This window comes from Panthera onca, chromosome D3 (assembly GCF_046562875.1).
Source record: "Panthera onca isolate mPanOnc1 chromosome D3, mPanOnc1 haplotype 2, whole genome shotgun sequence".
Classification (NCBI taxonomy): domain Eukaryota; kingdom Metazoa; phylum Chordata; class Mammalia; order Carnivora; family Felidae; genus Panthera; species Panthera onca.
Window position 1 is genome coordinate 73476527 of NC_138350.1, and position 25834 is coordinate 73502360.

A 25834-nucleotide genomic window follows, 5' to 3' on the forward strand; every position below is an offset into this window, starting at 1 on the left:
ACAAGATAGTAGAGATAATATTGCAAAGTATAACAAAATCACCCAAGTACTTGAGAAAAACATACTTGCCTACAACCAATTTCCAGGCTAATTTCATAGCATACTTAGCTATTTTCCTAATTGTTCTGCATAAGGCAGAACTCCCTTCTTCAGTGTCATTAGTCTTAGCTGTATATTACCAAAAAACAATAAATGGATGTTCTTTTTGAAATATTTATAGTGCCAGCTTTCCTCTAATTTGGCTTGTCTTTCCTCTAAGTTAGTAAAAATCCATTAACATTTTTCCTACAAGAAAAATCATTCCTGCTGCAAATACATAATGTTTCATTGTAAATTTACAACAATGTCTGTTACTCCCATCATTATCACAGAGGCCAATCTTTAGGGCCATTAGATTAAGCCTATTGATTTGAAGGACAAATAGAATGAAAAATAGTTATCATTTCAGCCCTTTCTGGAAGAATGGACAATTTTAACATATTTAAAACTATCCATTTTCTTTGACCTAAAAAAGTTATTAATTTATAATATAAAAATATCTTGATGGCAAACACTTAGGTGCTAAGTAGGTGATGACTCACTTTTACTGAGTGAAAAAGAAACAGAAGGATTTAAAAAGAAGTACTCAGTTCAAAAGAATGGAGCAGTTCTGAAAACCAAAATGACAGCTCTTTGATGTGATGTGTAGGTCAGAGATTCTCAAACCTGGCAGGACATCAGTGTCACCAAACGCACGTTTAAATTAGATGCTTGGATCCCAGCCCAGACCTCAAAAATACAGAATGTCTGTAGGTGGAGCCCAGGCATTTGTATTATGTGAATGGCCCAGAGGTAACTCAGATGTACAGCAAGGGTGAAGATCTACAAGATTTGGTCACATGCCTGTAGGGAGTTCAGGGGCCATGGGCTGACAGCTAAAGAATGCCACTCATCAGATATAATTTTATATCGGATATGTAAGGACATCAGGAAAGAGTGGGATAAAACAATATTCAAAGTAAATACAGGCTGAGATCTACCGAAGCTTGTTTCTGACATTCTCTATCCAGCTCTTGCTTCTACTTTCTCATTAGTCATACAGCACTTGCAGAGGGGGTTGGTGTTGCCGTGTTTATAGTGTCTCGAGCGTATTAGTCCACCCCCCCCCCGCCCACCTCAGTAAGATGGCAGGTTCACCCAAGTCTGACAGTCCCCAAACGAATGATCTATTCTTTGGGAATACCAATCAAATTGCAACTGGCTCTGTATAAATGATGAAAATATGACAAACGAAATAGGGATGTAGCTTAGGGGCTCCTTCTTCTATAGATGAACTTAGGTCTGCCAGCTTTCAGAGACACTTAAACACAGAACAACTATATATGAGAATCAAGAGCTCATAAGAGGGCTGTTCCAAACAAAGACCTCCACCGAAAGTCCTGGTAGCAAAGATGCCACTGGAGATTAATTTTATTGAGAAGACTTTGGCCACGGGAACTAGGTACTGTAGGACAGAACTGTGCAGTGGATGAAAGTCTATTTGTCCCTGTCCAACATGCTCAGAAGTAATGTCCCTGAAATGTCTTTCATATTCCCTTCTTAGGTAGCTGCTAAAACAATATCCGAAAGTGGAAAGAAGTGACCACAGTGAAGTCTTCCTCACAAGAGTATTTGCATTAATGAGTGTCTTAAAGTAATCTTTGTACAGAAAGCAAAGAAGGATTAATTCTGGAGGAGAAACAGAGGGTCTTTTGAATGAGGTGTAGTGGGCCATAAAGTTTATGGAGGTAAAGAGTGGGAAATGAGGTAGCCCAAAGGAAGACAATGGTCGTCAGCCCAGGATGGGAGGCGTGTGTACTCTAAGGTCAAAATGCAGGAGGTGGGGAAAATGAAGAAAGGAAAAAGGACATTTGAAGGCGCACCCTCACATCTGCCCAAGGGAAGAACTCTGAATTCCCAAACAGCCCAGGAGGTTAAGGATTCAGGGATAGCTGCTGGGAATCAACAAGCACGAAGTTTGGTTTGGAGCACTGGGGAGCCGAGCGAGCTTCGAAAGGAATATCCACATATGTGAGGACGAGGGAAAGGACGCAGGCACCCACCCTGAGGACAGTACAGCAAACAGACCCAGTAATAAAGAGGATGCCCTTCTCCATACGTTCTCCATCAAGATGCCAAGAATGGTAACAAAGTAAGACTAGGAATGATGAGAAAATTAAATCAATGGCCTTTCTTTACCCGGCAAGAGGTAGGGTTGCTTATAGGAGTGAGGGAGAAGTAACTTCAAAAACCCGAAGGGCATGTCTGTCTTTTTTAGTGTTGTGTCCCAGGATCTAGCATGCTGTCTGGCACTAAGAGGTGTCCAATACGTGCTGGCTGCATCAGTGACTCAGTGAACACCCTGGAAACACAGCAAGACTTCATAAACACTTAACAAATACGTAACGAACATTAAACAGTGGGCATACTGGAGTAACTCTTAGACTGAGATCTTGGGGGACAAAAAAGATGTCTTGGTTATTCAAAGGCCATTTAAGATAAATTTTTTTTAAGTACACCAGCCTGTTGAGGGTACCCTGTGAGGGTAAATTTCAAAGGGGCTAGCCTAATGAATTCATTAGATAAAAACAAATCCAAAAAATTATTTCCAACCATCCTAAGAACCACAGTTAATTGTCTTTCCTCTCCTTCCCAGCTGGTTCTTCATTCTTTCAACTTTTTTCAAGGTTTTTTGGGTGACCACTGCTAGCTTTAGGGTTTTATTAGTTTTTCTTCTCACTCCTTGATCACCTGTTTCAGCATGATCCTGATTTCTTTTGTATTTTTTCACTCCCCTGGGAAATTTATGTCTGTTTCTGGCATCTGTCCCCCATCCTCTTTTGTGAACACTGAGGTGAAAAATTCATTTATTTTTTAGCACTGTCTCCATTGCCTGTCAATAAATTACCCTTTCTATCTCTTCAAGGCTTGACAAACCACTTTTCAGACCTCCTGGTCTTTAGGTGCTTTCAGAAATAACTCATTATTATTTATCATCACCTCATAGGTAATCTTTCTTGCTTTTTCACTCTTGATTTTGGGATATTTTTTAATATTCTTAACATCTTCCTGCAACCATGCCATTCTCTTCCGCTATAGCACTCAATGTCAACTGTGACTCTTTCTTAATACATTAATTGCCTTGTGCTCTGCAGTTTCCAGTTCTGTTTGCCTGATAGCTGTTATATTCTCACAGTGCGTTTCTTCTTACCCAGCAGAACTGTGGGGCATCCGCATATTGAGTTCATCTCTGAGCACGCATGTCCCTTCCCATTCCCAGTGTTCTTCCTTTCTCTACTTATCCCTTCTTTTTCTCATTCCGTTTTACAGCATCTAACATTCAAGGCTGAGTGCTAAATTTTGTTTCAAAGGGACAGAGAGGCTGCAGTTCTGTCTACATGTATTTGGCACTTTTCAGTGCTTAAATCAATGGCTCAGATAATATTTGCTATGAAAAGCATCATTTGATGACCAAATCCAGTGCAACAATCCGTTAGGTCCAAACTCCTACATGTGTCGCAAATTTGCATAACCCAATCAAGCTTCCCTGCACTTTTTTCCTCTTCTCTAGTTTGACCACAGACTTGCTGAAGCCTGAGCTGGATTATCATTATGCTCTTAAAATACTCTCCAATTCTACACTTCCAATCATATCCTTTGTTTCACATAAAACTTAATCAAGAGGAGTTTTATGTTAAGTTTCCACTTGTTCATAATGATAAATAGCTTAAGCTACATTCCGTACATTCCCAAACATTATTTTTCTTTCTATATCATACACAGATAAATTACATTTTATCTATCTTGTCATCCCCTATCATGTCCATATTCTAGGGGTCCTTACTACCTGATAGGCAGAATTTAACTCTTTTTCCATTGCAATTTTTATAACCTTTAGTTATCAGCCAGTATTAGCTTGTAATTTCAAGTGATGTCCACTCCTTCTAAACTGAAAAGTTAAAGAATGAATACCAGCAAGTTATCTGATTTTCTGATCCGTGTTTATCACAGCCATCTAAACAGAGTAAATTGCATGTAGTATGCATATTAAAATTATTTCTTAAATACAAATTATACAAAATAGGACAGCTTGACCTCTCTGGTAAACACCAGCTAATAAATATGACAAAAAGAGCAGAACAGGAGAATTTTGCCCCTCCAGTGTCGAACAGACTAAGGGCGCCATGTAACAGTACTGAGTGATGTAGGCACCAATCAGTAGAAGCTCTTCAGCAGCCCATAGAATAGTGTGAATATATATACTGCCCTTTATCCCAGAAAAAAAAAATCGACATACGCATTTTAAGTACATAAAAATTTGCGCAAATAGAAAGTGACTTTCCTAGGATCACTAAGAAATCATGGCGATCTGATCTAATTGGTAATGCTTTTAAGCACCACATTTAACTGGATTTTCTTATAGCACTAATGCTCCTCCACTGACACAACTTAGCAGGCAATGTATTTACAAACTATAATAGCCTGAAAAGAATTAACAATGAACAATGTGCAAAATAGTCAATTACAGGCTTAAACTTTAAACAAGCACTTACAATGAAGATTAAAAAAAACTATCTTGGCTATTGGGTCATTTTCCAGGCTACTAACTGCTAAACCATGTGCAGAACGTGCTTCCAATTTAACCATCCAGATTTTCTAAACAGGCAGATAGCTTTGCTCTGCAGGCAGAATCAAGTTGGTCTTCAATTTGATTTTTAAAACAAGGCAGTTCTACAGAAACCCAATAAGCTTTTGGCTACAGATTATCTGAAAAATAAAGAAAAGGGGAAGTGGGTTTTATTTTAAACACCTTAATTTGTCTGTCTATAAAAGTGAAAAATATAACCTTACTTTGGTCTAGAAAAGGGTAGTAGTTGAATAAATTTTACAGCCCCGTCAATTTCAGAGGAGTAATTGTCACAAGGCCCGGCTCTTCTGAGACACAGCACTGGCAATGGATGCCAATACAAAAATAACGTGTTGGAAGTCATGATGACTTTTAAAAGCTACAGAAAAAAAAAACTGAATGTTTCCTAACTTTCCTAACTAATAAAGCACCTCTCAGACCTCACACTGGAGACAACAAAATCTGAAAGTTTCACTCTCGGAAGGCTGGCTTCCCTCTCACAATGGCACCAGATCAAAATCCACACACAAGGAAATGAGCAGAATGTAAGTCAGGTGCACGGGAGGACTTTTGTGGATGAAGAGACTACAGAAGTCTTACGCGCTGGTATGATGAACCAAGATGAGTTGGCTTTTTTCAGGTACCATTTGTACTTCTTGTGGATATGCCTAAACAGAAGACGTCAAAGAACGATTTGTCCAGAAAGATGACTGCAACTGCAAATAGTGTACTGATGTCCCTGATGACTTGTCACCATTGTGACATTCATTATGAAAACAAGTCAGGTTGATCTAACCTTGGCTCATGTCAACCTAGACCTTCAACAAGGTCCTACTGCTTGATTATAAAACAGGTCACTGGATGCTAATCCACTCCCTCTCTTTGAGTATGCCTCGCTAGCAGGTTAATGTCCTGCAGAAGGACAGCATAGGGAGTTCTTAAAACTCCCTAGGCACTCACACATGGCTCTCACAGATCTTGTATGTCACAAGAACTATATTCCTGAAAAGTTATCATGAGTCTAATTTTCATAGTCTAAATTTAAAGGCATCTTCTGGCAAACCCTCTATAAAGAGAACAATTACTCTTCAATTTATCTTCAGTATTAACCCAAATTTTCATTTAACCTTCAGCACCTATATAATTTAGTATCTGGCTCAACTTGTAATTTCCTATCTTAAAATTAGTACAGATGAAGGACACCTAGGACTTTGTCCAGGTAATTTTAAGATTTTTGTTGTTGTTTGTTCATTTTGAGTTCTCTCATAAAGCTCTACAAAGTTAGCCAGTTCATAATTATCAGTCAATGGCAACATTATTCATAACCATATCCTATCTATTGCCTGGTAAATAGGTTAATTACAGTACTCAATATCAAGAACCACATTTGCTTCTTCCGTTGGCCAGAGAAAAATAATTTGTCTTAAGATTCCTCTCCAGAGAGCAGAATATCACCAGTTAAGAAAAGGATTCACAATTACAGAAATGGCCCCCAGTAATTCCCCACGTCACTGCAACAACAGTAATGCTGAACATTTACTGAGTGCTTACAATGTTCTAAGCACTTGTCTATGCATTGCACATGTACGACCTCATTTATTTCATCCAACAATCCAAACAGGTAGATTTTACCACTGTCTTCAACGTTTAGGTGAGGAAACTAGTGGAAAGGGTGGTCAGGACTGAAACTCAAGAGGACACACTGCTAAGTATCACACTGAACTATCTGCAGTACTGACAGAACCAAAAGATGGACTTGTCACATTTGTAGACAAAAACCAAAACGCTTAAATCTGTTAAGAATAGATACAAAGTCCCATCCTACACAGGGAAGTAGAAGACTTGATTGTAGAGCAATGGATATTAGGGGTGCCTGGGGGGGGCTCAATCGGTTAAGCATCTGACTCTTGATTTCAGCTCAGGTCATGATCTCACAGTTCCTGGGGCTCCGCACTGACAGCTGGAGCTGCTTGGGATTCTCTCTCTCCCTCCCTTGCTGCCCCACCCCCGCTCATGCACTGGTGCTTTCTCTCTCTCAAAATAAATAGATAAACTTAAAAAAATAAATAAAACCATGAATATTAAAAACACAATGGCTTTAGTGGACGACAAGCTCAATTTTCAGTCACTGCTAAAACATGGATGTGTAAATGGAACCTTAGGCTGCATTAATACAGTAAAAGCAAACCCACTACTGATTAAACCAGATCTGGAATATTAAGGTAAGTCCTGTTCCCATTTGGAGAGGGAAAGAGACCACTAGAACACATGCAGAGGACGTGACCAGTAGTTAAACCATGCTGTATGATACACTAAATGCCTTCCAATGGCACTTTTGAAGGAAGCGAGGATTATCCTCCTGAGAAACATGTGTGGAAAGAGAGACAATGCACAATGCCAGGTAGCTTTGGAGGAGGAACCCGGTAGCCCAGGCTGACAGCTACACAATTGAGAACGTTCAAAAAGTCAGAGCTGTCGAAGTGCAATGAATTACTTTGTCAGTGGCGGCTTCTCCAATGCAGTGAAGCCCCCAGCAGAGGAATGAGTGCCCGTTGGGGATCCTTTCATTCATACATTAGTCATAGTGTCATTTGTATGCCAACAGACTTGCCAGAGCCTCATCTAGAAGGATTCCTGTGTTGGGAGGGGAGCTGATGTAAATCAGAAAGAACATAAGAAGAGCTGTAGGTTCCGTTCGACTGTTAAGGAGATCTAGGGTATCTTTCCAAAATGGTGGATACTCTGAAACAAGAGTTTCATTGTAACCTATCACAGTGGAAGAAAAGAAGGAAGGAGAGAGGGAGGAAAGAAAGGGAGGAGGGAGGAAAAAGGGAGGAAAGAATTTCAAAATAGTATGTTAGGAATGAGTGATTAAATATAATACTGAGAATGATTTCATGATCAAATCAAGCATTATCCAGTTTTCTCAAAGGTACCAAATGTGTAGAGAGGAAAAGATGAGGTAGAGGCGCTTTCTCTCTCTCTCTCTCTCTCTCTTTTTTGCCTTCAACTTAAGATCTTTAGACAGAAAAATGATTAATCAGAAAATAGGTTCACTTTTCTGGTAATTTATCCATTCCCATGACGTCAACTACCAAATATGGACTGCTGTAAGCCAAATCTGCAATCCCAGCCCAGAGCCACAAATCAATCCACCCACAGTCATCTCAAAAATTCATTTTGTCCAAAACCGAATTTACTTTTAGTCCCCCATAACTTACGTCTCCTCCTATATTACACATCCTAATGAATGGCACCACCAACTACCAGGTGGCCTAAAACAGAGCAAGGCTAAGAAGCCAAAGATGACCCCTCCCTTACCCATCAGTTACCAACTCCAACCATTTCCTTCAGTTTTTATCACTCAGATGCGTATCCTCCTCTTCATCTCCATTGCTCCTGATTCGGTTCAATCTCTCATCATTTCCTCTTGGAAGTGCTTTAATCACCTCCTGAGTAATCTCCCTGCCTCTCCTGTTGCCTCCCGTTTGCACTGTTGCTGGAGTGACTGTCTTAAACCATAAATTGGATCATGTTATCCCGCTATTTAAAATTAGTCTTTGAGTAGTCTGCCACATGCTTCAATGAAAACGCAACTTCCTCCACCTACCTATTTTTCTAGGGCCAGGATTCTAATCCTACTTTCCCCATCATCCCCTCCTCTGAGTTCTCCCAGTCTCACGGAATGACTTCTGTGCCAGCTCCCTGTAGCACCCTCTCACTCCCGCACCTCTGCCCAAGCAATTCTATCAACCGGCCATTTTCTTTTTACCTGGACAGTTCTAACACATCCTCTAAGACTCACTTCGTGCAATATCACTTACCATATAACTAAATTCATGGGGATTCTCCCAGTGACCATCCCCAAGCCCCTCTCTCTTGTCTGCCTCAAGTCAGAGTCAACTGACACTGTGAATGCTCACTTTCCCAGCTTCCCTTGCAGCTACAAGTAAACCTGCAACAGATTTGGCCAACGCATCATGAGCAGAATTCTGCTCAAGGTCACCAGTTCCCAGGAATGTTTTGTTTTTTTTTTTTCCCCCTTCCTGATGGAATAGGACAGATGGAGGTATAGATGCTACTCTGATCTCTGCCTTTCTGGCTTCCAATTGTGAACTCTGATGCTGTCTGGGGCTCACCAGCCATCCTCAAAGAAATGCAAGAGGAGAGAAAAGGCTGAAGAATGAAAATCGGTGCGCTAAGAAAGGAAAAGATGGCAGCATTGGTTTGCTGAGTCCACACAGGCAACGTCCTACCTCCAGACATCCCATTCAGTGAGGAAAAAAGCCATCCTTATTCGACTAACCCACTACTGTCACGTATTCTATTAGTTGCAGCTGAACACATGCTTAACTGCTACCGCACCTCAGGGAGTTTTTTCCGTATTCTCAACAAGCGAGGCAGTGCAGGGTGGTTAAGAACACGGGCCTTGGCGTGCAGCAGACAGAGCTTAGAATCTGGGCTCTGCCACTTACTACACAACATCAGACAGGTGACCTAATCTCTCTGACCCTCAATTGCCCCCCACCAACCCCATAAAACAGAAATGGCTATGCCTAACACAGAGCTTTATTGTAAGAACAAACAATGTGTGTACTTAGCCCATGCCTGATACACAGTGAGCACCAAAACATTTTAGTCATTATTATGAGGAATCAGATGGTTGGTAGCCCAGATATATATATATATATATATGTATATATGTATATATATACATATATATATATATATATACAGCACCCTGTACACACATGATTATTTCCCTAATGTCCTGATTTGTAACCATCTGATACCAACCTGATTCCTTCCTTAGACTATGAGCCACACTGGAGGCAAGAAAAGGGGCATGTCACTATGTAGTTAGTACTTAAAACAAGGCCCGTGCGGCACAGACTTTTCACAGAGATTTATCAGATTAATAAATAAATGAACCAAAGACTAATTTGAGTATTGAAGTGTATCAGTTTGGCTGACTTCTAGCACAAATGGAATTTATATAGATGGTTAAAGGAACACATATACGGACGACCATATGATTGCAGACAAATAACCATAACACATTAATTGTATTTACCAAAGAAGATATTCCAACCCTTCAAACAGGGAGATATTCTGGTTTGCTTTCACAGACATGTAATTTGCCCTCTTCCTCACTGCCATACGGGAATGGCACTTCCTCTCCACTGGAAAATCAAGACAGCAAAGATCCGAGGTATAAAACCTGCTTGTGATACAAGCAAGCCAGAAACGGAACTTGGGATCCACGTTCCATCCTCTCTGCCACTTCCAACTTTGCCTCTAGAAAAGGCTCTCTCTCTGAATATTTACTTGTGATGAAGTTATAAAATGCACAACCCTCACAATTTTGCGAGGGGATAATGTGGGGTTCACAGGGGGAGGCTTCTTTGGCAGGTCATCAGCCTCTAAATATTAGAACGAGCCAAATATTTTTTCTAAGCAGTGCCTTGCCATCTACGGTCCAACCTATACAAAACGGGGTTTATTATATAGGCATGCTGTTTACATGCAACCACTCAAGTATGTTGCCTAATCACAATGACCAGGGAAAAACCGCCTTTGATATAAAAACCAGCCCTCCCTTAGTCATTAAGATTTTCACATGACTTGAGAGCACTTTCTTCTTCCATACAGAGGATTCCTCCTTCGTCATAAGGAAACCCGAGTTGCTCTGATAAATCGAAATTTAGATATTGAATGACGGACGTACAAGCCTACATTGGTTTTTAACTATCCACCTAAGTGCACTCTACTGCACACATCCCGCCTCTTAACTAGAGCACTCAGAAAAGCCATCGTACTTTGCCTGACTAACAGACCATGTCGCGAACAGCTAAATGGCCTAGCAAATGCAAAGAGTTTCCCATATGTTCACTTTCCAGTGTTCATGGAGGTCCACTACCTACACAAACCGACTGCATCTCCACAACCACATTCCACCTGGAGGCACACAGGTAACTTCGGGCGGCCATCTAGCTCTGGACACTATCAGCAAATCAGAACCAATTTATAAGCAGTTCCTCTAGTGTTTGCAAAGAACATTACCATGTAGTCACAATTACAGGAATAGGGAGTTGTCTTACTCTGCGAATATTTTAAAGAAGTCACATAGAGGCTTCTTTTTATGCTAGAGCAGGTGTGAACTCAATTCCACTCTAAAACTAGTATCAGCCCAGCTGAGAGAACAGTCGTAAATTTTTATTTCAGAACTAAATGAAACTCATGAGGGTATGGGGCAAAATCTCGTTAACTATTAAAATGCCTTTAAAAGACTGCGGGCAAGGCTGCTTTCTTTTGTTTTATTTCCAATTTGGTGTTCAAACTATATATAGAATGGTGCAGTGAATGAAAATGCAATCACAGAAGTATATCTATTTAGAACATTTTATTTGGAGGTAATGAAAAATTTCAGAGTGCTCTTTCCCCCGACCACATCTCTATGAATTAGGTCAGTAAGTGAAATAAGGAAACCAAGGGTAAAATGAAAAATGGTTTACTTAGATCACCATAAGATTATCAAGCAAACTACTATTTAGTAGGTCGGTATTTTCCCATAACTAGTTACTAGAATGCCTAACAGAGGTTGTCCACAGCTACTTAAGTAGTCGGCCATGATATTTCATCTATTTATGCTCAGTGCATCTCAATTTCCAAATAATATTTGTGAGCCCATCAATAAATAAGGACAAGGGAAACTATGCAATGCAAACACACACACACACACACACACACACACACACACACACACACAAGATAAAGTATAAGTTTAATCCTGTCAGGAGACCAGGGTTTAAGGCTTCCAAAAATACAGATACTAGGCTCACTTCCAACTACTCCAAAATTTCTGAAGGAGACGGGGTCACTAATAAATTTTCCTCCACAATTTGGTATTGCCCAATTAACTACAATCAGTTACACATAAAGAGTTTCTGCTTGCATCTGAAGCCTTCAGATTTGGCTGCTGAACTGTTAAGAGTACAGCTTGGTCTCAACAGCCAAGGTGAGGAAAAGGCAAGAGCAATTAGTAACCTAGTAATTGCAGACAGTGGACCACACCAGTGCTGATAATACTAGAAAACTGTACTGTGTGATCAGAATGCTCTAAAGTTACATTTTTATGTGTCTCTTTCTCTCTCATCTTTTGCTTCTTTTGTCTCTTCTTTCTCCACCAAGTGTTATCAGATATTCCACACTTTGTATTTTCATTCAGCTTTAATATGGCCCATGAAGGGGTGGCATTTAATTAATCACTTCCACATTCTGCCAAAATTCGCTATATGATCCTCGAGTTTGCACACCACTTTGGCCAAACTATAGTCAGACCCAATAAACAGAAAAAGCACCTAGAGAAAATAAAAGTGCGCAGAATAATAACTTGCAGTAACTGAACTGAAGTGCCTGGTGCTGTTCATATTACTTCACTTAAACCCAGAGCAACAACTCAGACGAGAAATTCCATCAGAGCACTAAAGATTGCCCAAGGTCACATAACTGGAGAGTAACAAGCTAGGCGTCAACCCAACGTCCAGCTAGAAACAATCCTTGCTTGGCCTACCATCTTCCACTTCGCCACTATTAGGGCTTTAGTGGGATTTTCAACCTATAAGAAAGCTCACGATGTTTTATTTCAAACAGAAACACTATCATCAGCAATATTTTACACCATATAGTGTGAAGCTTCCTTCCGGTGTTTCCTATTAATAAGCATGTGTCAAGGAATTGAGGAGTGATTAATAAACAATCCTCGGGAAGATGAAAAATGTTTGGGCTGTATCTGTTAAGTGTTTAGGAACAAATTTAATTTAATCCCAATCTATGCTCCATGCATCTTGCAACTGTGGGTCCGGAGGCCTGATTCTGCAAAAGGAAATGAAATGGGATCCACTAAATACCTTTTTCTACTCAAAAATAATACAGAGTTCCTTAGGAAGGACCCAAAAACCCTTTGAAGTAAAGAGAATCAGCGAATAATCACACGCAGAGCGACATTCTATGCCAAGCCTCTCCAGAGAAGAACAAACCCAGGTGGATGAGGACTGTCTCTACCACATTCCTGAGAATGTGGAAGGTCTGTGTAACAGCACCTCCTTGGTGAAAAGCAACCTACCGAGTGGTTGCTCATTATCCAGATGACCTACAATGCAGGCAAAGACATCTTGGCTTGCCAGTAGGCCCCCTCACCCCACCATTCAAATAGCACAGCAAGGTATTTTTAGCCATGTGTAAGAACGAAACTTGAGAATATTTAAGTTGGAGGGACAAATGGCTGGAGGCAAGCATCTCACAAGGGGCATATCTGAATTCAACAAAGTTGTCCCCAAAGAGGTACTTATTTTATAGGATTACTGTGTTTGTGAACTGGCTGAAAACGAAATCTTTCCATTCTGGTCTTGATGTTTACAGAACCGAACATTCTATGCTATCTCTACCTGTTCTTGCCTTCTGTTCCACTCTCTGTAGAAGGTAAAGGTGTCTTAAAGCTGCTAACAGGCAAACCCAAAGTCTATACATTCATCAATTAATTACAGACAAAAGTAAGAGTACCCAAAGTGTGGCCTTGCAGTGCCATAAGATAACGGTTACAGAGCAGTTAGTTGTCCCAACGCGTATCACTTCATTGCACTGCTCACAGTGGTTCTGGGGTGTGCGGGTAGGACAGGTATTACTATCCTCACAGAAAGGAGAAAGTTGGGGATCGATTTATCCAAAGTCCAATCACCAGGAAGTGGAACAGTCAAGACTAAGGCTGTGTTGAGCCCTGGCCTAGTCTACTGTTCAGTGATGCCTCTCAACGCTTAACACTGAGTTCCTTTGCTACTGTGGTCCTAATGAAGGTTTTAACGTGAACAGAGAGAATAGGCTTATTTTCATTGATGATCCATATGGCACTCAAGGTAGACATGCAACTTTCACGGACATTATTAGTTCACAGATCCTGTAACTGTACTGACGGTTCTCCTGGAGCCAAGAGGCAATGAGAGGTTTGAGAAACTCCAAGTGTTTAATACCCCGGGACTCAAGGATCCAGTCAAGAAGCATGTTACCGGTTAATGCTATCACGGGCATATCGTAACTATCAAACTTAATGCGAAATTCCAAGAAGCCATCTTTCTGATGAAAACCTTAGAGAAAAACTTGCATACTCAATAAAAACAACACTGTTGAGTTCACATCCAGCTTTCCTGTGATGACACATGGCCCTTCCCTCTGCCTATTCTCTCACTGGCCTAACTTATGCCATGACTGTGTTTGACAGAGGTGGGAAACTTCGGGCCAAAAGCTGAATCCAGCTCTCACCACAATTTCACGCAGTCTTGGCGTGTTAACTAAAATTAAATGTCTTTTGGCTGCACTTAATCCTCCACACTAAAGATCAACAAATACGATTGTCGTACATATGAAAATAAAATAGAGGGTTGTTGTTGTTGTCTTTGCTGCGGGCAAGGGGCACTCTTGTGTGAGTGCTTCACGAGGACGTGGCAGGTTGTTGGAGGTTAAGTACACAAAAGACGGTTTGAGTGGTGTGGGGCAAGGATCTCCCCTCATGGTACTTGTGATGGCACATATGGGACATTGTGGCTCCAGGATGCCAGGCCTGCTCTGAATGGCTGCCACGGGACTAGCAGTGCGCACTGCCAAAGACCACCAAAGGCACCGTGGAAAAGGCTGATGGCTGCAGCTAAGGGTCCACTGCACGGCCAGGGTGCTCTGCACAGAGTGGCAGGAACTCAAGGCAGAGACCTAAGAGAGAAGGTTCTAGGTGATGCAGACATGGAGAGCGCAGACTCTGGCTGGTCACTGTCTCGCACAAAGGATGAGGACAATGAAGGCACAAGCCTGCCTCAGGCTCTTTCCTGTGGGTGACTCTCACGTCTGTGCTTTCTCCACCTTCCTCATTTCGACCACTTTTTTTTTTTTAATACTCCACGTCTCTCTGTCCCTTTCTCTAATTTGCTGACCAGCATTCAGACTCGAGACCCATTTTTATATTTTTCTTACTACATGAAAGTTTGAGCCTGGTTCTTCATTGTCCAAACTGTTAAGTTGAAAATTATGCATTTTTCTCTGAGAAGCAATGAAATAAACCCTGTCAATCAACAAGCCTGATATGCACTGGCCAAAGTAGCTGTTGTGTACCTCCCTACCACCCAAACTCTGAAGCTGGAGATGGCCACTGGATATCGAGGAGCAGGGAATCACACTGTGGGACTCCCTTTTCCCTGCTTCCTGCTGCATCGAACCCACACTTGACATCTGAAGCTGTGACCGCCATCTTGAGACAATGAGGGAAAGCACAAAAGAATCACCAGACACCTGCCTTGATATCAATGAGCCACAAACCGATTCTAGCAGCAGCTCACCACCAGACTTCTAGCAAAAGAGTAATTCCTTTTAAGCGACCATTAGTCACAGTTTCCATTACTTCTAAGTAAAAGCCTTCTTCCTGATACATACTACTTTTTACTTTTATTTAACTCTAAAATGATTTATTTTCTCTTAGAGTCCGTAACTTTCTATGTAAGAAATCTTCCTCTAGTATTTAGAAGACCTACACTTTCCTGTTGGCTGTCGTTTTCAAGTAACATTTTATGCGATCAGTTCTTCTAAATCTTATAAAACCTGACTATGAAAATGTTTGATGATCACAGCATTAATTAGAGCATACCATACAGTAAATGGCTGAGTGGAAAGGAAGCCAGACCCATGAAAGGCAAACAGAAATTTTTATAGAGTGGACAAGTTTTCCTATCTGAAAACTGGAAACACTTAACTTTTTTCAATGGCCTTTCAAAATAAGACTGATATGACTTATTTTTCATAAATAAAGTATTTTGTGGTATGTTTACTGAAAACTGAAATCTACCACCATGTAACATGATCCATTCCCTGACATTAGAATATTCTGGACAGCCAAGGATATAGTACTAGAGAATTAATTTCTGTAAGACTGGCTCTGATTTAGGGTTTTCTTTACGATACAGTGAGACAGATGTAGGATTGATTTTAGTTTATGGGCTTTTCATTCAGGATTTAAACCCCATATACATGATTTCCTAATTTAGCCATGAATAAAACCATTCAACAGTCATTTATTGAGGTCCTACAACTCTATGCCAAGCATTGGCCCATGCATCACACTTCTCTCCTGGTGATATAACTTAATAAGCTATTATTTTATCTTCAATCAGTCCAATCCCTTAACTATAGATATGGAATGAGCAGAGGTAGAAAAGAAACATCCATTTGAATCAGGCTTTAAAGAATAACATTTGGAAAACACATCACTAGCAAAGTTACTTGAAGGTATCACAAAATAGAGATGAATGGATTAGAAATAGTGATAAAACATCTCACAAGATAAAATATAGCACAAGGATAAAATGGCATACCTAAAAGATCAATGGACCATTAGATGAGAAAATTACCTCAGAGATCATTTAAAGGTCTGTTCCACCCTCGATTTAAAAATGGGAAAAAACCTGACCTGAGGAGCCACCCACAGTTGCAGCAAAACAGAGAGGAGAAAAGCCAGTTCTTTGGCTCCAAGCCTTAGCTCAAAATCAGGATTAATAATATCACTCGGGAAGACACTTAAAATAGTCTTATTTGTTAATATTTCGGGAAGACATTTTAGGTTAACATATTCAAATAACAAAACTCTGGAACGAAGAAAGCTAACAACAAATGACACCAGAATTAAATGTTTCTTCTCTCAGAAATTGCTTGTTACCACGTTACCAGTCCAATAGATAACAGATGATATCATAGTAAATTCAAGCAAAAAAAAAAAAAAAAAAAAAGTCATTAAAAAAAGAAGACACTGAAAATACACAGACGTCCCTAACTAATGAACTCGCCAACAGCCTGCTATCACCATCAAACTTCAGAACAATTTAGAAGTGAACTAAAATTTCTAGAGCTGCCATCCGTATTCACAGTTCCATTTTCATGTAGTTATTAAAATATTATTTGACCTCTGGCACTTTAGGATATCAAACACTTGCCATTGTTGTACAGGTTTTATTTTTTAATCAAATATTTAAATTCCTGCATGGAAAGAAAACATCTGACAAAGAGGTCAAGTTAAATCTTACCCATGTTTTGAAAAAACTATGTTTCTTTGTGGTTATTGTACGTTAAGGTTTTCAAAAACAGTTTTCCTGGTTAGAGCCTCTTCATTTAGGTTTATTTCCAGTTTTACAATGAAAAGAAAAACTCCCTGTATTAGCATCTACTCACATTCACCATTTTACAAGAAGACTGTGCCACTGGCCTCTGCCACTGGGATTTGAAAACACTCACAACACTTCACCTTTATGCTGGGCTAAACTCAGGGTAGTCATAAACACTTTGAAGTAATACAAACCTAAATATTCCTGCTAGGCAAACGGAGCAGTGGAACCGAATTATAATGAGCTAGCAGCTGTCACAATATGACCACAGTAACCAAATCAAAATATCAACCGCTAACCCAGATGAGATTCAAAGGTCATCCTATAAGCCAGCAGCCTTCTTCAGTTCTCCCTGAAACCCCGATCTAATCCTGCAGTAAAATGTTCCACTGAGCTAGTTTAGAAACCAGTTACTCTACAGTGGGAAATTATTTAGGGCACTGGTAGAGTACCGTTACCGTTAGTGGGGCTAGAACCAAATACCACAGTAAGGAAACTGAACCATTCACAATGGGACATGTAAAAACACAGCAGCTGATGTTGAACTAAGCTGCACCCAACTGTACAAAAGTATCACTTTTCACATCCTTCAGTTACCAATGCATGTCTATAATCTTACTGGCAACTTGCTCACTCAAACAATCTAGTTTTCAATAAGCCTCTGGAACAATAGAAGGAAAATGCATGCTTAGAGCCTTCCTTGGATCAAAAAGTTAGAGCTAGAAAATATATTGTTTTCCCATTGTAAAAACATTTGGACAATTATTTGCAAAAGTCTAACATTTGCAAAAAAAAACCAAACAGGGTCAGAAATGTTAAAAAATCCATACTCTTTGCATATAGCTCTTGTTGGAATTTTCAAACTTTTCCAGAGCATATAATCCTCCTAAAAACACAAACCTCAGACCCATGGTCCTTCTGTCCTTTCAGCATATTCTGAAAGCTATTCACTGATCCCCTATAAAGGTTTAATCAAACTGTTTAAAAACTTCAGCGAACAAGTTTCCAGTAGATCAAGTGTACATTATTGCCATTAATAATCATAAGTAGTCACAAAGAAAAAGTGATTTGTTGTTTCCAGACACGAAACAGGACAGGGCATTTCAAACAAGTAAAAATGCAAACCAGCTTGCTCGTCTCCACCCAAAGAAAGCAACGAGTGAGGATTCTGGAAATGTCAGGTATACAGATATCGTATCACTATGTTGTACACCTGAAACTGATACAACATCATATGTCAATTATACCTCAATAAAAATATAAACAACATTTAAAAAAAAAGAGAGTGCATATATGAACTGGTCAGTGCAGTCAGCTAGACGACTCAGTGCTATCGTCTCTCAACTCCTCCGGACTCCCCCACACAAAAAGGAAAACAAAAAGTCATGCACGGTTATTTAAAAAAAAAATTAGGGGCTGGCTTTTTTGTTTATTTTAGCTATGTTTTCCTTTAAAGGATTTACACAATATCAACTTCCAAACTTTGTATGGCAACTGTGATTACAGACAGTAATGGAAGAAGTGGTGTAGCCTTAAAAACCAAGTAGTGTCATTAATTCCAACAGAATAGGCGTGGGGGGGGGGGGGGTGCAGCGCACATGTGTACACAAACCCATGCTTGCATGCAAGTACACTTGCATTCATTTGTCCATTTTTACTTCAGGGATTCACAAACTATCAAATAGGGTATTACATTCAGATATGCAGGCTTGTTTCTAAAAGAATAATGAAGATAGTCTTTTACTCTTATAAATGACATACCATTTTGGAAAAAATCGAAATGCATAAATACATTGAGTTTTGGTGTTTTGGTGCCAAACATAAGTATTTACATCACAAAAAGTGCAACGTTTATGCAAAACCATTCATGTGAAATCAAAAAGCTCAGAGTTATAATAAAGGGTTTTATTACCGTAAGAGTTCAGGAGCAAATGTTAGCAATGCCTGTATGGTTTCTCCAAAATAGTGTATTGCCATAAAGGACAAAATATGTAACAATGATGCACTCCCAAAAGGAGAGAGCAGTTCATTACTTTTTTCTTTCCTTGCAAGAAAATAAAACCTGGCTAAGTGAACAGTTTACTTAAAAAAAAAAAAAAAAAAAAATCGGGTCATCTGCAGTTAATAACTCTTTCCCGTAAAATTAGTGTCACTTTTCTGTAGCAGACGCCTAATTCAGTCACAGGCTTGATTGATTTGACAACACAGAATCCGGTCCAATATAAAGTGGTTGATTTATTTCTTATGCTATAGCTTTTACCCTAATTGTGACATCATAGCAGAATCAAGTCTTTAACATGTAAAGAAATCCTTTGTAGTTTTACTGAAAACTAAAGATTCTGAAAGCAGGTATTGACTGTAGTCAAAAACTCACAATGAAGTCTAACACCTGCTTTTGGAAGAATGAAAACTTGCACCAGGATCATGACACAGAATATGGATTTGGACACAAAGAGCAGTTCAGATCATACCATGTACTCTGTGAGTTCAAATTCGTGGCCACACTAATAGATCTTCCTTGATCTCCGCCTCCATTTGTAAACTGGCTGTCTTTAATTTCTCGAAAACAACCCATCTTCTCTTTGTAAAAGTGCCGCATAACATCTCAAAGTGGTCTTATTTTAAATAAACAGCGGCTTGGGCAAAAATCAATGAGAAGCTTTGTTCCCCTAATCTAGCCCCGAGATAGACAAGCCAATCAAGAAGGCATTTGAGATGTGAGAAATTACAGGGGTGGGAAGAGTTCGTGAAGCATCATGGGCAGGTCTCTAAAAATATTTTTAAATTCTTTTCCAAACTAAAAATGCAAGGTATTTCATAGTGGCTTCAATGTCTTTTTTCCCTTTTTTGCAGACTGCGCCGTGCCCTCTCGCTCTGAGGGCGACTTTCCTGACCCCAGTCTGACACTGCCCCGTTAATGTCAGATAAACCATTTAGCCCCAGCACAATTCTATTCTGTGCAAAAATCTGCTTGAGGTGGAAAATGTAGCAGTTTGTAAACAATAAAGAGCCATGTTTCAGACCAGACAGCTTATCTAACAGAGAAGTCCTTTCATGGGGAACAGTGGGTGGGAGCCTCCCGGACATAGTAGCATTTCCTATCACAATGCAGGAGACTGTCTTGGCCTCCATATTTAAGAGTTTAATGGGAAGGAGGGCAGACGGGATAAAAGAACACAGCTGACGTGGACTTTCAGCTTAAACAACAACTAAGTGAAAAGAGTCAGCTCTCACTGCTCTAGCTCCAGACTCTCAGCCCACTTATATTTTAAATACCATTTGGATTGAAAAACAAATTTGGCTGGCAAAACAGTTGCCCATGAGGCAAGAGATGAACAAGAAACAAATATTTAATATCCTTGTATTGCTTGGTGTATTCCGTGATACTGATTTATCAAGTTCTTCCTTAAGAAACCCTTTTTTCACGGACAGAACATAAACTTCTAAATACGAGTAGTAATTTATTTGTCCTATTTTACTTTCACTCATCAGAAAATAGTTTTAGAAACTTCTCAGGGAGTTCTTTAATATGCCCTTTAAGTACTCCTTGCCAAGATTATCATTTTCAAGTTAATCTTTTATTCTGTGTTGTCAAATTGAATGAGGATAACTGGAGAAGCAAGGTGTTAGAATTTAACGTTAGTGCTACTGTCACTAAAGAGTCTAAAGCTGTTCTTTAAAATCTAGGTTGGCAAATATATCTAGTCTTCTGTATCTCCATATCCTGCACCTCCGTATCAACAACTGATAAAAACCAGGATGCTTGCTTTAGCTACAAAATTAAAACGTAAATATGAAACTTACCATTTTAAAGTAAAAGGGAACACAAATATAATAACAGCCTTAGGATCACACACAACTTCATGGTTCTCAAAGTTGGCATGATACTTAAAGGCACAAGCATATGATATTACCCATTTAAAATAGGTTGCTAGTATTTCTCTGCTTTGTCTACTTTATGTCAAATATTTGAAATTCCTTTAGATGGATTTGATGGTGACTTTTGAAAAAAATGAGCTTCAAGGACTATCTATACATTAAATAACAAGTATAGCTTCCAAGGCTTAAAAATAGGGACATTCTTTAGAAGCATTTGCAATTATGGTTTGAGAATGATACAATTATGGCTGTGTGTTTTTCTTGGAGGATGGCCCAACGCCTTGTGCCAAGAAATTTAATTTCATTTATTGATGGATTTGCAATAGAATTTGACCATGGTGAGATTTATTAACATTGTTAAAAACTCACATTTACTAAGGCAAAGATCATTGTTTCACACAAAACTGAAGCAACCCGCTATTGCCCACTGCTCAGGTTACTACTGTTAAACACACATCCCCACAGGGTAAACAAAACAGAGAAGTATGCTAAGGACACCGGTATGAGGGCATGCTGGAAACTCACAAACTATCTCAAGTGTATCTTGCTTCCAGTGAAGGACAATACAATCTGCCTAGACCATCAGCACTAAAAAGCTCACACCTCAATAAATACACAACCAGATTTCCTAATTCAGCTTGAATTCACTACTCTGATTTAAGCGCTCTAAACCTATTATTAAAGGGGTTACCGTAACCCCTTTAGTAAGAATTCACAGGTAATACTGACTATATATCATTGCCAATGGACAGGCCCAAAGATATTTTTATTTTAAATATTTACCACTTTGACTCTGTCAACCTTAAATCAGAAAACAAGTATTGCAACACTGAAATTGGAATTAATGCTCTTCTATCTAAGGAAGACAATCCCCACAGCGATTCAGTATCACTGAAATCCTGTTATTCCACCTGGTTATAAAACATAGTCCTTTAACCAAGCATAAACTGTCAGTATTTTTCTGCAATTTACAATTACTAGACTGAACTGGCTACAGATCCCAGTTCCTAAAAACAGAACCTCTGTCTAGACTGTATTCTCCCCTTTCTATGGTAAAATACAAGCATTCAAAAAGTGCAGGTCAATTTAAAATTAGTCTTACTTTGTATTCTGGAATTGACAAAAGGTGGAGAGAGATTGTCATGTGACCCAAGGTCCCTGCTGGTCATGTGGTCATAGGGTGTCCCATCTCCATAGTTCTGTAAATAAAACAACATCCTAAGTTTTCATCCTGCATGAAGAAATCAGCATATAAACACCCCCTATCGACACCTCTGTGACCCAAAGACACTGAAGTCCACATTTCCAGTTACATTCCCACTCATTATAAGGAACCTCCATCTTCACAGGTCCAGTGGGGAAGAGAGGCTCTATAGGCTGCAGATTTCAAGTTTTCCTCATAACAGCTATGAAATCTTAGAAATAATAATAGTAATAGAAACAACGGGATGAAGTTGTTGACATGATTAAGTGAAATAATGTATGTATAACACCTGACATGGATAAAGTACACTGTAAATATTAAAATTATTATTTTAGTAAGCCCACATTATTTAAAAAAAAAAAACAAGCAAGATTGTGCTATCAGGGAAAATTACCCATAGCCTATAATGAATTATAGAAGTACAGCCTTTTAAACAACATTCGCTTTTACAGTATTGAAATTTCAATGTTTTGTTATAGCTGCTATTATAGTTGTACGAGAATTGGATCATTCCACAAGTAATTAACATGAAAGAATGTTAAAATTATTACAGTAGGACTGTGAATGAACATCGAAACTTTAGCATAAATTAGTACTTCTGGATTCGGACAAAGTATGCCACAAAAAAGTTTTAAAAGCAGACATTAATTTTTGGCAAGAATTTGTCATTATTATGATTATCTCATTGTTTTGATGGAATTTAAAATTAAAATAACGGTTTTAAACTGCCCAGTCGCTTATTAATGGAGGAATTGGTAACATACAGGAAAAGTAAAAATCATCTATATTGTAGGGTTCACATTTCTGACTAAGGTGCATAAAGTAACCAAAAAGGAAAAAAAAAAAAAAGGGTCGATCTGCTCAGCTGGTTGTACCTCCCACAAAGACCAAGTCAAATTTACTTAGAGGTGTCAGTTGCCATGTTAGCCAAAGGGCAGAATCTGTCCACACAAAGAAAGACAGATACTGTCTGTACATCACTTCCCTAGAAAATAACTGGAACCTGTAAGGTTCCAAATAATCCTGTTTTTAATCACCGTCCCTCATTTAGAAAAATTAACTTGAATGATATTGCAATCTCATGCTGCCAATATATCAGTGTATAAAAAGATGTCACGTTTTAAATGCCTAGCATGGGTTTTACACTCCAGGCACTGTATTATACTGATTTTTATTTATTAAGTGTCCTCATCCCAAACAGTGTACTAAAAGCTTGATATACACTATCTAATTTAAACCTCAGCATAGTGCCTCAAGGTAGCTGATAATATCACCACTTTAAGAGAGAACACAGACTTAGCATGGGTCAGTACGAATCAGCGACAGAAATCTGCCGCATGCAAACTCCCTAAATTTAGAAAAATATAAATTACAAAATACTGATTGAAAATTATTCACCAAAATGTTCCCTGAAAAACAACGTCAGGACAGTCACCGCAAACCAAAAAAAAAAAAAGTCAGGATGATACTAAGGGACCTTGTTCTCAGAAGAACAATCAAAAGTACCATGTGTGTTAAAGTGAGAAATCATAAGAAACCCTGTGTGAATAAGCTAAACAACGGGGGGAAATTCTGTCATCTCCTACACTTGCTGTCAAGGGGAATGGATTTATTTCTGCAAGTGCAGGCTGTAACGTGAGGAGGAGGAAAGATTTCCTCAACCCATCCATATAATGCATTAGGATATCAAACCCGACAGCTGGTGCGATGGCTCAACAAAGTTAGAGCTTGGAGACCCTGCTGCACCACAAAGACCACAGTGAGAACCACAGGTCAAAAGACAGGTGGAAACGGACAACAGTGGCTTGCTGAAATGTCTTCATTGTGACAGCTTGATCACCTTCCTTGCCTCTTATGCCAAAATAGAAACCCCTCCCCACCTCAAATTTACGTGAATACTTACAGCAAAATGTTCCCTCCCTGCAGAATGCTTCATTTATACAGCTGGCTGGGGGAGGGACACGTGTTTGTTTGACTATGTGCTCTCAGTCTATTTTTAATTTGGGGTATTTATATGCATATTAGAAAAGCTGACATGGATTTTAGAGGGTCTAGCAATGATTCCATTAAAAACAGATTATACATAAAATCATATATATTTAAGTGGGAAGGAACATAAAAGATCCTCTGCTTTTACTTTTTTCATTTTACAAATTCAAAAAACGAGGACCGAAGAAGTAAAATGACATGCCCAAGGTCACATACACACAAAACTACACATTGCCTACTCCCACCTACACATACCCCAGTCCCACCCCATTCCATGCTCTTCCCATTACACCCAAACTGACAACGAAGGCATGAGAGTAAACCATGAAAAAGAGTAGTAAACATCTGAAACCAAATAAATGAATGAACCCAACTGGTACATTTCATGCTTACAAAGTGAAATCAACTCTGATTTGTTATGTAGATAATACTGGTCAGACAGAACTTCATACTATGTCTTCAGAATTATTCTCTAGTCTATTTACACCAACACATTACTAGGGATACTAAGATTTTTTTCTTTTCCCCAAGTTGTGCCATCTACAACAAATAACTTTCTGTAATACTGGATCAATAACTGGCAAAGTAAGGGCAAATATTTAATGAAGGATTTTTCTTCTGGTTCACAGAAGTGGAACAGGTGTCAAATTCAATAACAGCATCCAATAAGAGAATGAGAGGAAAAAATTGCAAACACAAGCTGATCCTCATTAAACTTAGTATGCATATATGTATCTGTGCAGTTGTGTGTGAGAGAGAGAAACTCACCTTCAGTTTGTCAATTTACATATGCGGCATGTCTGGTTGTGGGAAAAAGATTAGATATACTTACCCTGGACGGGCTTGGATGTCCTCCGCTCCCCCAGGACCCTGAGCTACTTCTGTCTTCTACATCTAGGGACAAGAGAAAAGTTCTTTAGGCTTTCTTGCAATAATTCTTTCTTTTTGTACATGCACTTTTAAATTAATGTTTCAAATTAATCTCCTGTTGCCTTTAATTAAGAATCAGGCACGGGGCTACCACGATGATAGTGGCTTCTGACCCATCTACTTAAATTAACTCATTTAAATTCACAGCAGAAATGAACTGGACCCTCAGGAACCAGAGGTATGAACATCAAAATTACTTCCATCCTTCAGTGTTTCCTAGCCTCAACTTTTATAGACATGAAACTGCACTTAAAGTTTTAGAAGATCTTTTGGAAAAAATAAGTTCAAAAATACACAAATACAACCTTAACGTGTACTTCAAAAAGCCAGTTAAGGCAAATATTCATACTAACATTAGCAGCCTCTGTGCCATCATGCTTTTGGATACCTGTTTGTTCTCTAGTCAAGGTTTATTGCACCAGACAACAGACATGGAACAAAATACATACAAGGCAGAAAAGGATTCAGTGGTCTGTTACCACCAGTACACTACAAGGTGACTAGAACTCGATTTTTTTAAATGTTTTAAGTAAAAACAACACTGTCTCCATATTTTTATTATTTTAATAGACTTACCACTTGACTACAATCCTTAATCTGGGTACTGAGATGTAAAAATTAAAGTTGTTAAAGCCATTTTTTATCTTGCCAAGTGATAGTGAAGAGACCTCGATGAACTACCAGAAAGTTGAATTTTTCTGAACTCTGTACCAGCAGAGTTCTAATGCTGACCAGATTACTACATGCTCGGTCAGTGCTTCTAGCGGCGAATGCTCAGGATGATGAGTGTAACAGCTAAGTTATCATATTAACTGCTTAAAACATAAAAGTGTTTTAAAGATCAGTCACTCTATATATAGCAGTGGCTTTGATATTGATGATGAAAGGTCTTTATAAGTATACAAAGTTTCACTGTTCTATTATTTGGATCACGGTTGATAACAGACAGCCATCACAAGCCTCCTCTGACACAACTGGAGGAGGAGGTCTGAAACT

General features: G+C 39.1%; 1 protein-coding gene and 1 long non-coding RNA gene across 23 annotated transcripts in view; one reads left to right on the top strand and one right to left on the bottom strand.

Moving 5' to 3' along the window:
- TCF4 (transcription factor 4) overlaps positions 1-25834 on the bottom strand; it is a 353798-nt gene that overhangs the window by 208788 nt on the left and 119176 nt on the right. For all 22 annotated transcript variants that reach the window (XM_060613923.3, XM_060613912.3, XM_060613922.3 and 19 more), the window contains 2 exons: positions 24741-24802; positions 21818-21914 (listed from right to left, as the gene is read on the bottom strand). In XM_060613923.3, coding sequence (XP_060469906.1) covers positions 21818-21914; positions 24741-24802 — 159 coding nt within the window. The remainder of the gene's footprint in view (positions 1-21817; positions 21915-24740; positions 24803-25834) is intronic.
- LOC132666023 (uncharacterized) lies at positions 19077-19863 on the top strand. The gene is made up of 2 exons (XR_009604416.2): positions 19077-19317; positions 19690-19863. It is a non-coding gene; the product is annotated as an uncharacterized LOC132666023 (long non-coding RNA).